At 35.2% G+C, this 21454-nt stretch overlaps 2 protein-coding genes across 2 annotated transcripts; one reads left to right on the top strand and one right to left on the bottom strand.

The window, feature by feature from the left end:
• Nucleotides 1-937: 937 nt before the first annotated feature.
• Nucleotides 938-4532, bottom strand: LOC111808136 (cytochrome b-c1 complex subunit Rieske-4, mitochondrial-like). The gene is made up of 2 exons (XM_023693952.1): nucleotides 4193-4532; nucleotides 938-1867 (listed from the first exon to the last, which is right to left on the bottom strand). The coding sequence occupies exons 1-2, from the start codon at nucleotides 4380-4382 to the stop codon at nucleotides 1224-1226; spliced, it is 834 nt and encodes a 277-aa protein (XP_023549720.1). The 5' UTR covers nucleotides 4383-4532; the 3' UTR covers nucleotides 938-1223.
• Nucleotides 4533-6509: 1977 nt separating this feature from the next.
• LOC111800481 (probable alpha-mannosidase At5g13980) lies at nucleotides 6510-21341 on the top strand. Its single transcript, XM_023684197.1, has 28 exons — nucleotides 6510-6975; nucleotides 7063-7146; nucleotides 8064-8152; nucleotides 8278-8452; nucleotides 8600-8719; nucleotides 8910-8993; nucleotides 9095-9166; nucleotides 10576-10689; nucleotides 11375-11475; nucleotides 11557-11650; nucleotides 11740-11907; nucleotides 11993-12082; nucleotides 12700-12765; nucleotides 12881-12937; nucleotides 13844-14063; nucleotides 14160-14296; nucleotides 14996-15067; nucleotides 15193-15252; nucleotides 15332-15403; nucleotides 15658-15705; nucleotides 16464-16583; nucleotides 16795-16860; nucleotides 18097-18209; nucleotides 18418-18502; nucleotides 19579-19689; nucleotides 19764-19885; nucleotides 20659-20764; nucleotides 20847-21341. Exons 1-28 carry the CDS (start codon nucleotides 6772-6774, stop codon nucleotides 21075-21077), a joined length of 3081 nt encoding a protein of 1026 aa, XP_023539965.1. The 5' UTR covers nucleotides 6510-6771; the 3' UTR covers nucleotides 21078-21341.
• Nucleotides 21342-21454: the final 113 nt, after the last annotated feature.

Below are 21454 nucleotides of genomic sequence, written 5' to 3'. Positions count from 1 at the left end.
TTTTAATTTTAATTTTTTTTATTTGAATAGGAATAATAGGCTTATTCCTTTTATTTATTAATTAAATTCATTTTGATTTTTCCCTATTATTATAAATATTAAATTCATTTTTTTTCCGATATATTTTAAATATTTTTCTTAATAATTCTACCTGAATTTCCTCTCACTACGACATTTTTTCTCATTTAATCTTTTTTTTTTCACTCTAAAAATTATCTCTTTCAACTTTCCTTTTTCATTTCTCTAGATTTATTTTATTTTATTTTCCCTCAAAAACAGTTATTCAATGCATATGGTTTTTGTTTTTACAATAAATAAATAAATATATATATATAACAAGATATTGATATATTGATATCTTGATAATTCTAACAAAACATTAGAAAAAATTATTTTGATACAGTATTTCCAACTATCGAATTTTCGTCGAAACATAATTAAAGGCTCTATGCGTGTTGTCTTTGACACTTCAAGCAAATGTACGTTCTTTTCATATTCTCAGAATAATAAAAACGCTTTTTAGACCTTCAATATGGAAAAACACATAACAGAATTGACTATTTCGGATAATACACAAGAAAAGCCAGAAGAAAATAAAACAAAAACCGTGATGATAAGAAGAGCCAAAGAGGAAGAGAAACAAACATGTATAGAAAAAGCAGAAACCTCGATAAAGCACTACTTCGTCAAGTAATACGAACGCACTTATTAGCAATGATTTTTTTTTCGTTGTCCTGTTTACCATATAGTTTGAAGAAATCCTCATGAGTTACATCAATTGCTAAAGTTCAAAAACTCAATCAATCGATCAATCCAAATGAGATGCAACCAAATGTTCGAATCCATCCACCTCACATGTTATTAGAACTCGAAAATAAAATTTAAAATTAAATCTGCTCAACTGAAGAAAATTTTGTAGACTTGTATAGCAATTGTAGATACAAATCATACAAAGAAATTTTAGTTTCCATTTCACTATCAAGTCTATTCCCAAAATCAGAAGATCTTACTTCATGGGGGAAACACCCCATTCAAGCAAAGCAACTTATTCAGATGCATTCATGCACCACCAATATACGGGAGTTACAGTTTTCTCATAACATAAACATCAAATCAGAATTTGAGTAGAAAAATAATAAAATGCCTGCAACAAATCTTCAAGACATTATCATAGATGATTGTTCCAAACCACTACTACAAACCCAGAAAAAGAGTTTGATTTCTTAACCAATCAAAAGCTTGTTTTCATCCAAAAAGGTATAGGTGGGTACCTCCAAATTGTATGGCGCTGGTCCTTTACGGATCCTACCGGAGATGTCGTAATGGGAACCATGGCACGGGCAAAACCACCCACCAAAATCACCAGCATTTGGCAAGGGAATGCAACCAAGATGTGTGCAAACACCAATCACGATAAGCCATTCTGGATCCTTGACTCTTTCGACATCCTGCTGTGGGTCACGAAGAGATCCAATGTCGACGCTATTTGCTATCTTAATATCATCTTCAGTTCGTCGCCTGATGAAGACTGGTTTTCCACGCCACTTAACCGTCACAGTAGAACCAGGCTCAATGCTTGAGAGGTCAACCTCAAGTGAGGCCAGGGCAAGAACATCCTTACTGGCTGACATGCTAAGAACAAACTTGAGAACAAGGAGGCGAATCAAAGAAGCATAGACAAACCGACCGCCTGACAAGACAAAATAGGCAAATGCACGCTTGCTGGGATCACCCGGAGGAAATCGCTCATGATTGTATTCATCATACACTATCTTTGAAGTAGGGTTCTTAACGGCTGCAACAGTTGCAGGAACATCTGGAACTAAGTTGTTTTCGCCCATTGAAGTCAAGGCATCAGAAGCGAAACCTAGCAAAGAGTTATTCTATTCAATCATAAAATTTCACTACAGGAGAAAGAAAGAATCATTCATAACAAAAGAGCTGAATCACAAAATACGATTGAAATGCAGTCATCCAATCAATTGCCTTGGGCAGAATGTTCAACATCTAAACCTACTGATTGTTAAAGTCAGAGTCCAAACCATTCAGTTTTGAAGCCCTTTTTCATTTAATTAGTACCAAACAAACACAATACCAAATAATAACATGCTAGTACACATTCTCCAGGGGAAGTTATAAGCGGGCCTCAAACTGTTTCCAGAGAGTGCTAACAAATTTCTGGCCGACATTTCTATTGAAGACTTACATACAAGATTAGGAAATAAAACTCAGTAATCAGTCGCATAAAGGTTTGAGGAAGGTTTTAATCAGCATCCTATTCTAGAGAAGGGTAGAAAAGGTTAAAGGCTCGATGATTTCAGCTTTGATAACAATCAATAGTAAGGTTCTCAGCCATGATGGTTCCATTGGCTTTTGATCACGAGAGATTTGGATTATATACCAATCAGCTTGGAACTAGCTTGTATGAAACCATTGCTAAGGTGTAGGATGATAGGCTGAGGATGGTTCTTCCTAGCACTATTTTGCACCTACAAGGCACCTACGAGGTTCTTATGGCCTGATACGAGCCTATTAGAATTGGCACTAGCAACCATGGAACACAACTTCATAGACCTCTATAACACAAACCAAAAGACCACAATAAGCCCATGATCACATCATGGCTAATGAGCTAATATAGAATTTCAACGCCCAAAGGCAATGCTGTTCAACCAAGTAATACAAACTTTTAATAACTATAAATTCTTCTCCTTGTTTATGAAACTCGACCTCCCCCAACGAAGTCTCAAGTGTCTGTCAAGAGAGAAGGGCAATGGCATACCTTGAGTCACCTGCTCTTGCTGGTTTTGACTTTCATTTATTTTCTTTCGTCTTTCTAATTGTATGGTCCATAAGGGTGTGGACTATGGAAATGCCCGATCTTTGGTGTTTATAACAAATGCTTCTTTTTTAGGTGCCTAAGTTCTCAAAATCTTGGCCCTTTTGTAAATGTTATTTCAAGTAGCTAGATTCCTTTGAACAAGCTCCTAAATGGAGTTTTTTTTTTATTATTATTACTAATATTTTAGTACCATCGTAACTCCTTAGGTATCAATAAAAAGTTGTTTCTCATCTCAAAAAAAAAAAAAAGTTTTCAATGCCAAGTTTTGTTTGCAACCTACTATCTGTTGATCAAGATATGATAATAAAAAATGAGAAAGAAAGAAATACAATCCAAACGGGAGAAAAAAAAAATTAATAAAAAAAAAAAAAAGACAACTGCTTAAAGTTTGTAAATAACAAATCCATTCTTCCAATAACAATAAACTACACCCCAATCACTGCAGCCCGTATAACATCCGTTTATTAAAAATGAATTAGTGCACTGAATGTTCTTTTGTAAGGAAAATAATTACTATACTCCCTCTACAATGTTGCATATCATCCGTTTATCAAGAATGGGTGAGTGCTTAAAATGGACGAATGCTCTGAACTTTATTCGGTACAGATAATACAGAAAACCTTAAACTAATTTGTTTTAACGGAAAAGTAAAAAAGAAAACTCACACTTAAAACTTATGCACTCGAATGGGCTAAAATCACACTTTTCAATGAAAGGAAAATGAAAGAAAGAATAAAAAATATTTACAAGAAAAAAAAAATGTTAAAAATTTTGTAAAATTTGTAGAGCAACGGTGAAAAGATTCTAAAATAAACGAAAAGGGGCTGCTTCAACAGAGAGATATCATCGTATTGCTAAGAAAATACGGTTTTTAAATAACATTTCACGTTTTCACAATATTTCCAGAATGAGAAACGAATATGCAAACATGATGGTAACAACAAGTTAAGAGCTTTGAAAACCAACTCTGGAAGATTCAAACATGAACTCCAATAGGAAGTGATTGATTCGACTAAGTGATATGATGCCCCAACATAAATCCCATAAACAACCCTCAAATTTACAATGAAAAATGAGTACGCAAAACATGATTCATCATCATGAAATGCAACTAAACAGTAGATCGGTAAAGACCATTATCAATCCCCATCCACGGCTAAACATGATTAAAGCAACACAAGCAAGTAACAAAACTACAAGTCAAATACTAAATAAGGATTTCCCTTCCCAAAAACAAATTTCAACAAAAGACATCACATCTCCACCAAAACAAACCCTAAAAAACGCCATAAATCAACTACGCGCAGAGAGAACAAAAGTATTTCAGAGAAGAGGGGAGCAAAATGTAACCTCGACAACTAGGCGCAAAGTTGGATCCAAAAGCGAAGGTATTGAAAGAGCTGACGGATCTGAAATCATTGGATGGGGCAGAATCACCGCCATCAGCGATCTTATGAGAACCGGGCAAGGAAGAGGCAATAGAGGGCCTGAAATGGGAAGAAGGGAGCGAAGAGAGCCTTCGAGCCGCAACCCTCAGCATCTTCGACGGGGAACAATCGAAGCCTTCCGCGGCGAAAAATGAATTGGGAAGAAGCGGTTCGAGGGATATGGGGTATTGGAGTGGAGGCGACAGAACCGGCTTTATTTTCCCCAATTTGCAGGAGAAATTTGACCTTGCCTTGTGTTTGCCTACGCGGTAAGCTTTAAGCTTTTTTNATTTTTTTTTTTTTTTTTTTTTATATAATAAATAAATAAATAAAAACCTTTTTTTTCCTAAATTTTTAAGAATCAAGCTAGATTTCAAAATTTAAATAAAAATGTTTAAACAATTTAATGTTAGAGATCGAGTCAAAGTTTAACGAGGTATTTTATGCAAGGATGGTCTACGGTTTCCTCTCCCGTTTCAAAGAGGATTGGATCGAGGTACATCAAACTTCTTATGTGAATCATGGGGTTACGGTGTGTGAGGAGATGTTCACATGGGCTTGAACCGACTTAGCTAGTTTGGGTCAACTCGACTCAGCTTGACTCAATCTGGGTTGAGCTTGTTAGTTGAACACGACTCTCCACAATGGTATGATATTGTCCACTTTAAGCATAAGAAGGGGTGCCTCCTCATAAAGGGGGTCGCAGTGACTAGGCTCAGGCGACTGTTTACCAAAAACATAGGTCTCCGCAAAGTTGTAAGACCATGTATGGGGGCTGACGCCTGCCCAGTGTCAGAAGGTCAAGAAAGTTGGTGACTTGATGACAGGGGAGCCGGCGACCAAAGCCCCGGTGAACGGCGGCCGTCGATGTGAGACTTTCATTATCCAACGCCTCCCCTTAATCAAGGCTCGACTCCTTTGGAATCTTAGTCATTGTTTACTTTGCCCTCGAGGAGGGTTGGACTCCTTTGTTCGACATTTGAGGATTTACCAATCTATTTGCACGACTAAGTTTATGGCATGTCTTAGATACCATATTAGTTGAACACGACTCTACACAATGGTATGATATTGTCCACTTTGAGCATAAGTTCTCATGGCTTTGCTCTGGGTTTCCCCAAAATGCCTCATTCCAATGGAGAGAGTATTATTTGATTATAAACTCATGATCATTCTCTAAATTAGCCGACGTGGGACTTTCATCATCCAACCGAGCTGAGTAAGCCAAGTTTATAGACCTTTTGACACTCTTTTCACCATTAAGGTAAAAATTATCTCGAGTCTAGATCGACACTTGTTCGACCCTTAATGTTGATTCTCCACTCCCGAGTCGGGCACATGGGTTTGGTTTGTAGTTTGTCCTCGAGTAATAATATTTAACCAAATACAATGTGTCCCATCTATTTTTCTGTTATAGGTTTGGGCCTAGGAATGACCCATCAAGCCCATTGGGCTGATTTTTGGGCTTCCCTAAGGTTTAACAAAGCCCAATACATTAATACATTTTTTTTTAATTCGAATTTTTCATTTTTTTTTTTTTTTTTTTTTTTTTTTTTTTTTTTTTTTTTTTTTTTATAATAAATAAATATATATATATACACAAGCACATATAAATTTATTTTTAATTTAATCATATTTTTAAATAATAATCTCAACAAAGACATTATAACCCAAAGCCGGAGTGGTGTCTAGCCTTAACAAGCACCTTGACAGCGAGTGTTGATCCTAATAAACGACATAAGCTATCACTGTAAATGAACTCACGGGATAAAACCAAACATGTATTTAAAAAAATAATATGTCGTTAAACTACGAAGATCTGACTTAGAGAACGTGGACAATTGTTGTGGGTGAACGGTTAATTTGGCTAAGAACCCACTAATAATAAAAACATATATGCCCAAATTGACCCCACGTGGTCACCTAAGGGCTCGAGAGGCTGACCCTTCAGTCAAGGGACACAAACCACGAGGGCTAGTCCTGTTTGAGTTTCGACTATGATTGTAGACTAAACATTAAGATTTTAAACGAGAAACGGTTTAAACATGTAATTCTCTCATGTGAAGTGTAGTCGGGTCGAGCTAAATAAATATCAAAGACTTATATATAATATTATCTTAAAATGTTTTTATTTTCTAAAATGGATAATGACAAAATAAAATAATGAATAAAGATGACGTGTCACTTTAAAGTTTAAAATGGATAACACTTTGTTAGTTATATTTTACCAAGTCTCTATCATGTGTGCGGTCCTCTCTCCATTGAAATCATCATAGAGACAGACTGAACCTCTACTCCAAGCAAGCTCCACTCAATTTCCGCCATTTTTACCCTGCATCACTCGATTTCGAAGTGATTATTGCTGTGAAAATGCCGGTGTTTGCGATGAAATCGAGCTCAATTGCAGCTGTTTTCTCTATTTAACTGAGAACAATTTGTTGTTAGATCTTCTTACTGATCGAATTGGGCTTGAAATCTTCATTTTGTTCAGTTTGATTCTCAATGGCGACGACGCTAGGGATGTTTTTCTGTGCGATCCTTCTATCGGTGATTTTTGGCGCTGAATCGAAGTTCATGGTGTATAATACTTCGCAGACTGTTGTTCCTGGGAAGCTTAATGTTCACTTGGTCGCGCATACTCATGACGATGTTGGATGGTTGAAGACGGTTGATCAGTATTATGTTGGGTCGAACAATTCCATCCAGGTTTATTTCTCTTCTGACCATTCGTTTGAAATGATCGTGAAATTGGATTTTTGAAATTTGACACCCCGACCCCTTTTTTCAACGCAGGGAGCTTGCGTGCAGAATGTGTTGGATTCTGTGGTTTCAGCTCTACTGGCGGACAAGAATCGAAAATTTATATATGTTGAGCAGGCACGTTGTTCCTTTGTTTTAGTTCTGCAAATCAGTATCTGCGTAATAATCTTTGGGGTTATGAGGAAATAATCCATGACATTGGAAAGGAACAGCAATAGGAAAGAAAAGGGATGTTGTCGAGACATTTTTTTTTCTCTAGCTCTTCAGATGTTGAAAACTGACACATAATTTGGTGGGATTTCCCCATTCTTGCTTGTCTATTCCTTGATTACTGTTGCTACAGGATGAGTTTCAATGTTATATGCAGATAGGAAAATTATAGATTATAAGGGTTATTTGGATTAGCACATAAAAAAAGATGAAAAAAAGAAAAACAAGGAACAGAAGGTGTGAGATCCCACATCGGTTGGGAGGAGAACGAAACATTCTTTGTAAGGGTATGGAAACCTCTCCCTAGTAGACACGTTTTAAAACCTTGAGGGGAAGCCTGAAAGGGAAAGTCCAGAGAGAACAATATTTGCTAGTGGTGGGCTTGGATCGTTATAGAAGGGGACAGGAAACTTGTTAATCTTTTATTTCTTTCCCGAGTTGACAACTTGTAAAGGTATCATCAAAAGCAATGGTTTTTTTGTTTATTTATTACAATGTCTGGGAAATTCAAGAAGCATATCTCTATAGATTTGAGTGGATCGCTGAAGTGCATGATTTCCTGCCAATAGGCGTTGGGACTTGGGAGTGCTAGGTATTTGTGTACCTTCTCTAATCATATCTTATGTCACAAGTCAAATACATGGCCGTTAATATCACAGACTGGCGAAGTGGCAGTTAATTGGACGTTTTTTTTTTTCTAAAATTCTCGATAAATCAAGTTTCTTCTTTAGGGCAATTTTTAAAAATATGGTTTGTTTTTTTAATATATTCCATCTTCTGCTTGCTAATATTTACACTTTTACTTGGTTTTTTTTTTAATGCAGGCATTTTTCCAAAGATGGTGGAGAGATCAGAGTGAGATTGTACAGGATGTAGTCAAGAAACTAGTTGGCTCGGGTCAATTAGAATTCATGTATAACTATTGCTTTTTGTGTCCATGTTTGAAGCTCATGAGCTTGTTGATATTTTCTTCTTCCTTTCAATGTAAATATTCGATATTATCATTTCGGTTTGAATTACTTAATTTTCCCAATGTAGAAATGGGGGCATGTGTATGCATGATGAGGCAGCAACACACTACATTGATATGATTGATCAAACAACCCTTGGACATAGATTTATAAAGGAGGAATTTGGCGTTACTCCTACAGTTGGCTGGCAAATTGATCCCTTTGGCCATTCTGCTGTGCAGGCTTACCTATTGGGAGCAGAAGTAAGCTGCACTTTATTATATCAAGAAATCCTTTTTGAGGCAACAAAGAAAATTTTAATAACAGTACATTTAGAACCACATTTCGAAGGGGAGCTTCAATGTGGAAATAATTCTCTATGCAGTATTGACAAGTTGCTGCCACTGTAGGTTGGATTTGATTCACTTTTTTTCGGCCGGATAGATTATCAAGACAGAGCCAAGCGTAAAATTGAGAAGAGTCTTGAAGTTGTTTGGCAGGGTTCTAAATCCCTTGGTTCATCTGCTCAGGTAACATTATGCGAGCAGTCAGTGTATAAGTAGATAAATGTTACTTTGTCTTCTAGTCTCAAACTGTACAAATATGATGAGAATTTACAATTATTCATGATATGATATTTTAATTGTTTTACTTTCTTTAAAATATGTTTGAAGGATTCTGGTTACTTCATATTTGTGATTACCTTTTTGATTTTCACAGATTTTTGCTGGTGCTTTCCCTGAGAACTATGAACCTCCTTCTGGTTTCTACTTTGAAGTTAATGATGCTTCACCAATAGTTCAAGTAATCTTTTTTTTTATTCCCCTTAATTTACATATTCGGTAAATTATATAGTTATTATAACAGATAATAATTGCGACACTAATTCCATCTCTGATATGAAGGATGATATTAACTTGTTTGATTACAATGTTCAAGATCGAGTGAATGACTTTGTTGCTGCTGCAGTAGCGCAGGTAACCAATTAAGTCAATTCTGTATATTTGGTAACATGGACTCTTTTTAGTGTGAAAAGTTATCCTTTTCATATCTTCTCACTTTTTCTTTGCTTGTTTTGGAAAACTATCTATTATCATGCATGTTACACTATTCCCATTGTTGTAGATATTTGGATTAAAAGTAATGATTGCGCTTGAAAGAAGATTTAACATTCTTTCCTAAAATATTGTTGTAATGACGTAATTTTCCCCTTCAGTACATGTTGATTGTTAATTTTTCATTAATTAATAATGTCATATTCTCTTTGGAAATGTGTTGATTGTTAAATCTCAATTATTAATCATGCACTCTTTCACGTAATATGTTCATATTTACAAATATATCATAGTAGATCATCAGTACGTGCTAATTTTAGCAAGAGTTGAGGTGCTTTTTGAGGCATTCTTTCTTTGTACTTTGATTTGAAGTTGGGTTTTCATTTTTTTTTTGAAAGGAAAGAAAGTATATAATGTTGTAAATTGTAATTGAATCTCAATTTTTTTTAATAGTGATTTCAAGAATTTAAAAATACTAGCACCAATGTGGTAGTTTCGTTTTATGTTCTTCCTACTCTTTTCTTTTTTAATATTTTTAAACTACTTGTATTCTACTGTAACTTGCAGTGTATTGTCAGATTAGCTTTGAATTGTATACTTTTTCACATGCAAACTAACCGTGGATATATTCCACATTGTACTCTTTGAACAAAGTTTTATTTGCTTAAATTAGAAAAATAAATTCCATGAAAGAATTAGGCAGACGAATAATAATAAAAACTAGTGTAAGAATAAATAAATAACTAAAAACGCACAAACACACATGTTCGACAGAGACATGCTATAATGTCATCTTGAGGTTTAACTATGAGGGAGTTCCACTTCACATTTGCAATCAATTTTGGTGGATATGTGTCGATCAGAAGATGATTGAATCAACTTTTTCTTTTCCTCAATATTTGCTCAACAATGGTGTTTGAACGATGCTAAAGTATAGTGGAGTTAGAAGTTGACAGGAAAAGTTGTATCCCACGTTGAAATTTTAATATGATTCAAAAGTCATCATATATGATTACTCATTTGTTGCATGTTGGATTATATAGTTGAAAGGTTCTCTTTTTTGTGCACTGGCACCCAGGGTGAGATCCATGGTTTGTTTATATATCTTTGACTCCTGCTGTCTTGTTTTGCTGTGCCACTTCTAAACGTGAATTATATAAATTTTGGTGTTCATAAGACAAGCAGTAGAATCGATTTGTCTTACTTTCTCTAACTTGAGTACACCTTAAAGGATTTGTTTGTCTGAGGGCACATGCAAACAAGAAGCTTTTTTTTTTTTCCTTTTTGTTTAACGAGGTCATATTAATTGATGTTGACCATTTTGGGCTCAGGCAAACATAACTCGAACAAATCATATAATGTGGACTATGGGAACGGATTTCAAATATCAATATGCACACACCTGGTTCAGGCAGTTGGACAAGCTCATTCACTACGTGAACAAGGTATTATGACTTGTACTGAAAAATCTGTGTTAGATTTTTTGCTATTGTAAGTTGCAATTTTATATTATAGGGCATCCCTTACTTTAAACTTGAAACGTAAGGGCCTATTAGGAGATGAAGAGGCTGGTGCTAGGGAGGAGAAAACAAACCTGATATATTTACTTTTAGATTGGTGTATTGTGTTGAGGTTTATTTATTTATTTATTTTTTATAAGAGACAATTTCATTGACGATTGAAATTTACTTACAAAAGGGATGTAATATCAATGGTGTTTACAAAAGACCTTCCCAATTTGCAATGAGGGAGGTATAACCACAGGAAGTAAAAATATTAGATAGTTTACACCAAGATATAAACTCTTGGTGTAAACTCTTTCAGCCTTTCTGAGTGATGCCTTACAGATCCCTCTCTTTTGTATTCTTCTTCCTTCCATGATATTTTGGAAATGGAAACGAATTAAAGCTTGTTTATGAGGATTGTCGCAATTGTTGACATCAAAGCACTTGGTGATGAGATAACGGGGATTATTTTGGGACTACAACACACACACACACAACTTTTTATATGATTTTTCATACTGATTTCATATTTGTGTGATTCCACGATGAGTGTGTAAGTGCTTTGGGTACATCAATTTTGACTATTTTTAGCTTTTCTATTGCTGATTTCACTGTACAATTCCAGGATGGACGTGTAAATGCTTTGTACTCTACTCCATCTGTTTACACATCTGCAAAATTTGCTACAAATAGTTCCTGGCCAGTCAAGACTGATGACTTTTTTCCGTAAGTTTGAATGAAGTTAAGTATGGATAGTCTATTTTCTCAAATTCAATTTCTCTTAAAGTTGAAGATTTTCTGTATCAGCTATGCAGATCGAGTAAATGCTTACTGGACGGGATATTTCACAAGTAGGCCATCCATTAAGTACTTTGTCAGAATGATGAGTGGTTATTATCTGGTATCTGCGATGTAGCTCTGCAGTTACATTTACTACAAAACTTTGGGTTTAACAGCAGTTGTGACTATAATGTTCTGTTGTTCCACCAGGCAGCAAGGCAGCTGGAGTTTTTCATTGGAAGGAGTAGCACAGGCTCAAATACAGATTATTTGGCTGATGCCTTAGCAATTGCTCAACATCATGATGCAGTTACCGGTACAGAAAAGCAGCATGTGGCAAATGATTATGCAAAACGACTGTGGATAGGCTATAAGGAGGTATATTGTTGACTTTGTTCCAGAAATACTTTAGACCTTTGAGCTTAGTTTTGATCGATCAATCTTTTCAACTGTATTTCTGCAGGCAGAGAAGTTAGTGGCATCTGCACTTGCTTGCTTAGTGGAGTCCACTCCATATTCTGAATGTGGTAACCCAACCGCAAAGTTCCAGCAGGTAATGAACGCAAGCACCTTTGGAACTTGACTTTGTTGTATTTTATCGTTTGGAAAGTTATGAAGGCATCTAGGCGTGGGGTTCAGGAATGTAAATGATAGAGCATGAAAAGGAGAGAGAAAGGATATTGAAAAAAGGAAATATGGCATCTATAGAGACAGTAGAGAGCGAGAAAGAGATTATAGAGGGTGGATTAGAAGAACTCTTTTCTAAGACCTAGTTACAAAGGTAAAAAATTTGCAGTACGCCAAATAAAAGAAAAGTAATAAACTCAAAATTGTAGCTAAAATGGTCGTTTTCTAGATTTTGACTATGTGTTCCCAAAATGAAATTGAGAATTTGTTTTCCTTCAATAGTTTTCAACTGGTTTTAACTGTTTATGAGCCTTCAGCTTGTTACTTATCAGTACACTTGAAAAACTTTTAGCTCAAGTCTTTGTGTTGAAGTAAATTGATGGCGTTACTGTTAAATCTTAAGCCTACCAAAAATTTGTAGATCAAATCAGTTTTATCATTGTTCTCAAGTTCATCTCTATATAGTCGATCAAGTTACATCATTAGCCTTGATAAAGTCGTTTGACTCGTTAACTGAGCTTGTTTCTTTCTCTGGCTTTCTAGTGCCCCCTCCTGAATGTAAGCTATTGTCCTGCATCAGAACTTGATCTATCTCAAGGAAAAGATTTGGTACGGAACTTCTTAAAATTCCATATTCTAGAGTTTCTCTTAAATAGATAAGAGTCTGTTCAGTGATCTTTAGTGCACAATCTAATCTATTATTGCGTTTTTTCATCATATGTAGGTTGTTGTTATCTACAATTCTCTTGGATGGACTAGGAGGGATATCATACGAATACCTGTGAGTGCCACCACATTTCATTGAATATATGTTTTTATCCTACTTGGATATTTTCATTGAGATCAAATGAAAGAAGACGAGGGGAATAAAAAAACCAATCCCCAAAAAAGAGTTCAATTAACCTAGAAAGTGGCTACTATTAAACGAAATAAGATCTATAGGGTAATTACAAGAGACTTTATACACAGAGGCTAGAGAGAGGTGTGAAATCTAACATGGGATCACACCTCACCCAAAGTTTTTTTATATGTTTGTCATAATCCATTATTTTTTCTTCTTGTGTTTTGGATATATTTGTGGACCAGGCAAGTGCATACATAGCACAGAAGTAATGGCTGAATTTCTGCACTACATGCATGTAGTATGTTTACACGATAGTTTATTGGACGTATTTATGATCCATTCTTTAATCGTGAAGTAGTGGATGAATTATGGATTACTGAAGATGATACCTGATGTTTTCTCCAAATGTCACCATATGTCACGACACAAATATGTGTGGGACTTTATCTTTGGAACATGTTCTTGAATGATGATACACCTCTTTTTGAATGATTTCTTCATGTTATTATGCATTTTCACGAGCTTAAGGTTTCTTCATTCAGGGTACATAATGGAATAATGATTGTGTAAATTTTCTAAATATGTTCAATATTTTCTTTATCTTAAAATGTTATCCAAATCTTATTACGTCAACCTTTCTGGAATTTACTTATTTGTCTCCCATAATGCCTTGAATGTGAATACTTGCCTTTTGACAATGTAGCCCTTTATTCTACAAGACCTGTTCCTCTCCTTGGCCGGCGTTTGCACCTTCCAATTACTTTTCCATACAATATATATTGCATCACCAATTTATTGGCACATTCTCAATTGTTTTTGGTTGCAATTTCTAAATGGATACAGGTTATCAGCGAAGATGTTGCAGTTAAAGATTCTGAAGGGAAAGTAATCGAGTCGCAGCTCCTTCCTCTTGCTGATGCAAGCATGCGCTTGAGAAATTATCATGTAAAGGCCTACTTGGGTAGCATCCCTACTGCAACTCCAAAATTTTGGCTTGCGTTTCCAGTTTCAGTTCCACCATTTGGCTTCAGCACATATATTATCTCAACTTCCAGGAGGGAAGGTTGGTTTATATAGAGTTGTTTCATGTTTGAACTAAATTGTATATGGAAGTTGGAACACGATTGGAACTCATGTCATCGTCACTCTATTGGTGCAGGCATTAAGTCAATAAAATCTTCAATCCATACATTTCCGAGTGCTGAACTACCCACTTTTCAAGTCGGTAATGGAAACCTGCAGCTTAAATTTTCTGCGGATCAAGGAAAAATTATTTACGGGAACAGCAAGAGTAAAGTATGTAATCTAACCAACATTAAACTGTTACTATTATTTAATGCAGAAGTTCTTAAATCTTGAGTTCTCTATTTTTAGCCATGAAATGTGTGACCAAATAGCAGGTGTTTTTGGTTGGAAACAAAAACCCATAATAAGAGAGAAGTTTTTCTTTCTTGTTTTCTTTTGTCTAAAGTTTGTTAGTGCTTTAGCCAACTTGTGTGCACCTCAATAAATCTAACAAGACAACTCTTTGATCCTACTGCAAGGCTGACAAATGACCAGAAAACTCTTCCAATCAACTTCTAATGGAATCAAGTAGACAATGTAACATCATCCAGATGATAAACGAATAAGGACATCCACTAAATTGTCTAAAATTTCTATACATATTCTATAAAGTATGCCATTTCTCTTTGGCCAAATTCTCTATTGAAACACAGCTACCGTTTTGGACCAAAGAGGTTTTAACTTTCTCCATGAACTGCTGCCCCTGAATTGCTTGCACCAGAAACTTAATAAAAATCCTTGTTATCTTCATTAAAGAAAAGCCCAAGTGTTATTTTGTCTACTATTGAAGTTTATTTTGTATAATAATATTATGCAAAGACAGTGAACTGTTCTTCATTTTCACCCACCCCTCTTCTTGAAAAAAAGAGAAGAAAGAAAGGAAGAACAGGCGGGTTTTTGTAGCTGAAATACTACTTTTAATCATTGAAGGTTGATGAATTGGTTGAGCAATCATACAGCTACTATTCAGGATATGATGGCAGTCGTGACAAAGCTCCGCAGGTAGACTGTGTTATTTGGAAGTGTTTATTGTTTTATTTCAGTTATTTGGATTCTAACTTGAAAATTGGTATTGGTTACCCCATATGAATTTTGTAAATACTAGTTGTTAACAATTAAATTTTCAGAACGCCGGGGCCTATATTTTCCGTCCAAACGGGACATTTCCCATAGCACCCAATAAACAGGTATATTTTATCCCTAAAAATATGGGATTTAACAAGTCATAATTCTCATGAAAGAAAAATCTTTTCCTCAAATTTTCAGGTTCCCCTGACAGTTATGCGAGGTCATTTGGTGGAAGAAGTACATCAACAGATAAATCCCTGGATATATCAGGTAATGTTCTTTATATTAGTGGTGAATATTAGTTGTCCATGTTCATGATAATAATAAATAAATGATCTTGTTTCCGTTTTTCTTTTTCTTATGTAATAATCCATGTTCATGATATATCAGGTAATATTGACAAATGAAAATTCTCTTGGGTCACTCTCGTTGTTAAATTGAAGCTTTGGAGGGGAAGTCATCATATAATGTTTTACACACACGGTGATTAATATTTTAAGTTATTGCTACTCTGACATTTGCAGGTAACCAGACTTCAAAAGGAAAAAGACCACGTTGAAGTTGAATTTACTGTAAGCTTACTGCACTATCTCTTGTACTCTTATTTTGAGCAAGCACGCAACGTAGCAAATGCAAAAGATAAGAGTGCATGACAGAGTGCCTAATTTATTCTGCATATGCTGTTCCAACACTACAGATTGAAAGGAGGGACATTGACTAAACATATGTGCATAGTCTATTCGACAATAATTATAGCTTAAAATTACAATTCAATGTTATTTGAAATATTTATTAATATCCACAAAAAAATGTATTCATATTATTTAATTATTGTTTAAACTAGTTAATTCAATCAAAGTAGAGTATTCACAAATTAATTATCTAATCAAATTTAATTAAGTACAATAGTAATTGTATGAACTTTACAAAAGTATTCATAATGTAGGAAATAGATATTATCATGAGTAACATAATGATAAATATATTTATTTTATTACTAATTTAGAAAAGTAATGTATTGCTATTGATTCCTATTAACTAATAAAATCTAATGTGTTAATAATTGAATGTGAATGTTATCGTAGCTAAATGTCTTAACTGAACCAAGGAAAAAAAAAAAGTCTTTGGTTTCATTTGAACTCATCAATCTAATTACTGCTTTGTATTTTTCACGATCAATTCAACTATATTCATATATGCACATACTTCTTTGTATTTGTTTTCATCATGCATCCTATTTCTGAAGTCCCCCAACTGCCCAAACAAACACCCTTCATGTTAGTAAATTTCAGCATCTAATACCGCTGCTAACTATATGTGTGCCTTTTAGGTTGGGCCTATACCTATTGATGATGGAATTGGCAAAGAGGTTGCCACTCAAATTACTACTGCTATGAAAACCAACAAAACATTTTATACAGATTCCAACGGCAGAGATTTTATCAAAAGGGTATGACGTCAGCTTATTTCTTTTTCACTTTATAGCACTTTTAGAATTGACGTAACCGCAATATAAGAATTTTTACCCGCATTGTAATTACTTGGTGCTCCTTGATTGAGTTGATATGGAGTTGTCTGGAGAGTGATGATTTCCTTGATTGAGTTGATATGAACCTCTGATTACTTGATTTCGATATCATTTAAATCATTCATTCTTGCAGATTCGTGACTATAGAGCAGACTGGAACCTTGAAGTGAACCAGCCTGTTGCGGGAAATTATTATCCTGTAAGTGCTTTTATTCCCGTGGCCTTTTTGGAGCATTTTCTTCTGTAACAATATCCATTTTATAGCATTATTTACTAAAACCACTCTATCCTATAGGACTCGTACATCAGATGCTATTATGAATAGAATAGCAATGAGTGTTTTCTCTCTGAATCCTTCTTCAATCTGTTAGACTGTATTATATTAGAGCATAAGGCTGTACTTAAAAAAGGTTGATTATAAATTTGGTCCTATGGTTTTGAAAAGGTTAGAATGTAATTCTTGTGATTTTAGATGTTAGAATTAGTTCCTATGGTTGACAAAACGCTCCTAAATGCTCGATCTCTACTAATTGGACATTAGACTGAGTGAAAGGAAGCACTATGGGAGAAAAGAGGAAAAAGTCCGTAAAACTAGTAGCCAAATGCTTGACTCAAACATATGGTCTCAATTATGAGAAAGCCTCTATGTACACCACCTCAGTAGCCAAAATGCAGTGAATCGAGATTGGCCTTTCTCCAATTAAAGGTTTCAAATGTCTTCCTGGACGAGGATCTACAAATAGAAGTTTACATGAGCTCTCCACCCTGTTTTGTATAGGAGGAGAACAAGAGAGGTCAATTGAAGTAGAAACCAAATGACAGGGCCAAGAATCTGTGATCGATCTGAAGAACCATTTCTAGATACGATTCTTCTTTCCCTTCGTACTATTGAGATTCTGTCCCCTCTTTCTTTTGACACTAATGAAAACAATGGTGAGAATGAGGATCACTTTGGAACTCGTTGAGAATGTGCATTTTAGGATTGGATCTAAAAACTCTCCATCATGTTGCGAATCCTTCGACCATGAGAGAGTCTTTTGGTAGTCATGTGAAGCTTAACTTGTTTTAGCAGCTATGTGATGGTTTGGCATTCATGGTAAGTGTAGGAGTTGGGCAAAGCGATAAAAACTATTTATAAGGATTTTATTAAACCATAAAGACTATTTATGAGGTTCTATCAAATTTTTATGACAAAATTTGAACTTTTAAAACCATGAGACAAAGTACTTTTTCCAAATCAAGGGACCAAATATGTAATTTAACTTTAAAAAAAAAATGAAGGTGTATATGAGCCAGATAAGGTAATTGCTGACAGAATATCTGTGAATTTCATGCTTGTAGATGAATATGGCTTCTGATCTTATCCTTGTTTCTCCTTAATCTCACATTAAATTTGCACTGTATTGTTGTTTAATTAAGTGAATTGCCCCTTCAGATAAATCTTGGGATCTATACGCAAGACGATAAGAAAGAATTTTCAGTTTTGGTAGATCGTGCGCTTGGGGGGTCCAGCCTAGTTGATGGGCAGTTGGAGTTGATGCTTCACAGGTGCATAGTTATATTTTAAAAAAAAAAAGTACAGTTCTTTTTTTCTTCTAATATTCATGCTATGAACTGCTGGAGATTTGCCTAAGCAATTTGATAGTTTACTTGATTGATATAATTACAACTCACCACGTAGCTGATTGACACTGAGAAATTTTTCTTTATGCAAAATATATTTGTCGGACCTAATTTATGTTCTTTTTACTTGTAGGAGGCTATTACTAGATGATTCAAGAGGTGTTGCAGAGGCTTTAAATGAAACAGTTTGTGTTAATAATGAATGCAGAGGACTAATTGTAAGTACTCGCACCTAACTCTTCAAAATATATGGACCTAGAGGTGACATTAATTGATCGGATGCACAAAACAGGATGATCCTCTCTCTCCTTTCTTGGCTCCACCCTCCCACTCCTTTCCACCTCACCAAAAGCCAAGCCTGACCTCTCACCATCCCCGTACACTCCCCATCGACGATGGTGACGACACCTACACTTGAGAAGATCTCAACCACCATTGAAAGGAAGAATTACTCGATAGAAATTGACAGTAGATATAGAGGAAGCAGAGTTAGGATATTGGAAATTACTCAAGACAGGGCATTCTTCATATCCTTGCATTGAGAAACCTTTTGAGTGGCAAAAATAACCAACAATAAGGGTACCTTAGCTGAAATTACTCTTATCAACAATGATGGTCTCAACGAATTTTTTGCTCCTGTTGGTGAAGAGAGATAGGGTTGAGAAGCCTTTATAAGCTTTTATCTAACTACGCATCTGCTCCTTCATTAAAAAACGGTACAGCTATCCAAACATGCCCGACCTCTAACTAGAAAGATATCCATTAAACACACACCCAATGCCATCTACCAACCAAAAATCCCTCCTCCTCCACCTTTCATTATCCCCACCGAACCAGTGTCCTCGGCTGTCCCACGTGGCTCTTACAAACATGCCCTCATCGCTGATTGTAAACTAGCTGTGGCCCTTTCCTCTGCCCACCAAGCCAAATCTCCATTGTGTAATTCTTATGGGGTTGGATTAAGGTAAAATAATTTCCTCATGACCGCTGGGACCATGATAGTTTGGCGATGCTTGTGGAGGGCTTATTGAAATTTCCGAGAAGACCATCTCTCTGATCGATTTAGTGGAAGCAAGTAACATTAATAAATTTATGAAACAAATGAACCAAAATTAACAACCTGATCATATTAATTAGGTAAATCAAACTAACTAATATAATTGTTCTTTTTCTCACATCAACCACAATCTCTGTCAGTTATCTTCCTCTTTTATTCATTTTTCCTTTGTTCTTCCTCTCTGATTTGCTGTCCTGTACCACTTTTAGTACTCACTTCTTACATTATGCTGTACAGATTCAAGGAAAACTATATTACAGAATTGATCCTTTAGGAGAAGGTGCAAAATGGCGTCGTTCGTTTGGTCAGGAGATCTATTCTCCACTTCTTCTAGCCTTTGCTGAACAGGTGAATATTGGAGGAAGGGAAAAGGAGAAGTTATAATATGATTATATTAACCTTAGAAAGTAATTAACCTGCAGGATGGAGATAATTGGGCAAAATCTCATAAAGTTACTTTCTCTGGAATTGATTCATCGTACAGTTTACCCAAAAATGTTGCTGTTATAACTTTACAGGTAATTATGATTTTTTTTTTTTATTGGTTTGTTCCCTTCTCAACCTGTAGACTGCTGCAACACACTTTTTTTTTTCTTTTTTAAGAGAACGAGTGAATTCTTCAAACCCTTCTTCATAACATATCTTCAGTTTCTTGTGCTTTATTTTTTTTATTTTTATATTTTTTTTTTTTTTTTTTTTTTTTTTTTTTTGTTAAACAAGAAACAAAACTTTCGATTGATGTAATGAAAAGAAGCTAATGCTCAAAAAATACAAACTCGACAAGTGAGTGAAAAAAACAGAAAACTCAAGAAAACGGTAGAGGAAAACATAACATAAGACTTGATCCTTTTCTAGAGCCCGAAATCCAATCAAATTTACTTGATCCATAAATGCTTAGGGTTTAGGGTTTAGGGTCGAGTGAAGTTTTGCCTGATTACTTGATTATAATCTTGCTTTAGAATGACATGCAAATTTTTGTGCTTTATTTATGAACTTGAGTATATTCAATTGACATCTGAATGAAATTTTAGAAAGAACGGGCTAGGGAAAAAACTGAGAAATTTTTAAGTTATAACTCTTCTGCCAACTTCTCCATCCACTTAGGCCAGTGGTAAAACCTTTGCATCCACATTGTTATGCTGGGGTTCATTTGTTGAAATTGTCGAAAATATGTATGCTACTTTCAAGAGAAAGCATGTTGGGACTTCCCCTTCATAGTTTTATTCATCTGTTAATCTGGGATGTAATGTTTGAGAAAATCTACTTTATGTTTCAAACATCATTGAACAATGAATGTTCGCTGTTGTTTATCCCAAGTACTAATTTGCTTTGTTGGCTTATCAAAATGGAAAAGGCTGGAGAGGAAAAGGAACATTCAGTGATTTCTAGAGTAGAACTAAAGAAGCTATTTCCAGGAAAGGAGGTATAAGCAACAGATTCCTAACTAGTTTGCTAATCATTTAGCTTCTTCTATAACATCTTATGGCTTTCCCCATTCATTTCAGATCAAGAAGGTAACAGAAATGAACTTGTCTGCTAACCAAAAAAGAACAGATATGGAGAAGAAACGAAAGGTCTGGAAGGTAGAAAATGGTTCAAATGAAGTTGAAGTTAAGAGAGGAGGGCCTGTAGATCCTAAAAGGTTAGTGGTGGAACTTTCTCCTATGGAAATCCGGACCTTTGTCATTGATTTGGGTGAGGAGCTGCTCAACCGCAAATTTCTTTTTGATGCTTAATACTCTGAAGTTCATGGCCTCTGGTCTGCGTTTTAGCTTTGTTTTCCTTTTATTTGGGAATTCAGGTTATCCTTTCAGTTTGCTACTGAACGGGAAAAATTAGAAAGAAATATAAATAATTTGAGAGGTTAACCTTTACTGTATGCCAGGCCTCATGTTCATCATGAGAGAAGGCAGTTCCTTGAGTGGTTCAGTCCTGTAAATAATACACGTGAACTATTTGACGATGAATCTCAAGTTCAGAGAGTTATCGTTCATCTTTCATTTTTTTTTCGAGTTTAACTAAGAATGCGCCAAAAGTTATCGTAATTTAGCAATAATTAGTATGTACTTCTTGTTAGATGAACAAGACTCTCCACAATGGTATGATATTGTCC

The sequence above is a fragment of the Cucurbita pepo genome, chromosome LG01, assembly GCF_002806865.2.
Source record: "Cucurbita pepo subsp. pepo cultivar mu-cu-16 chromosome LG01, ASM280686v2, whole genome shotgun sequence".
Taxonomy (NCBI): Eukaryota; Viridiplantae; Streptophyta; class Magnoliopsida; order Cucurbitales; family Cucurbitaceae; genus Cucurbita; species Cucurbita pepo.
This window is presented reverse-complemented; position numbering and strand designations above follow the sequence as displayed.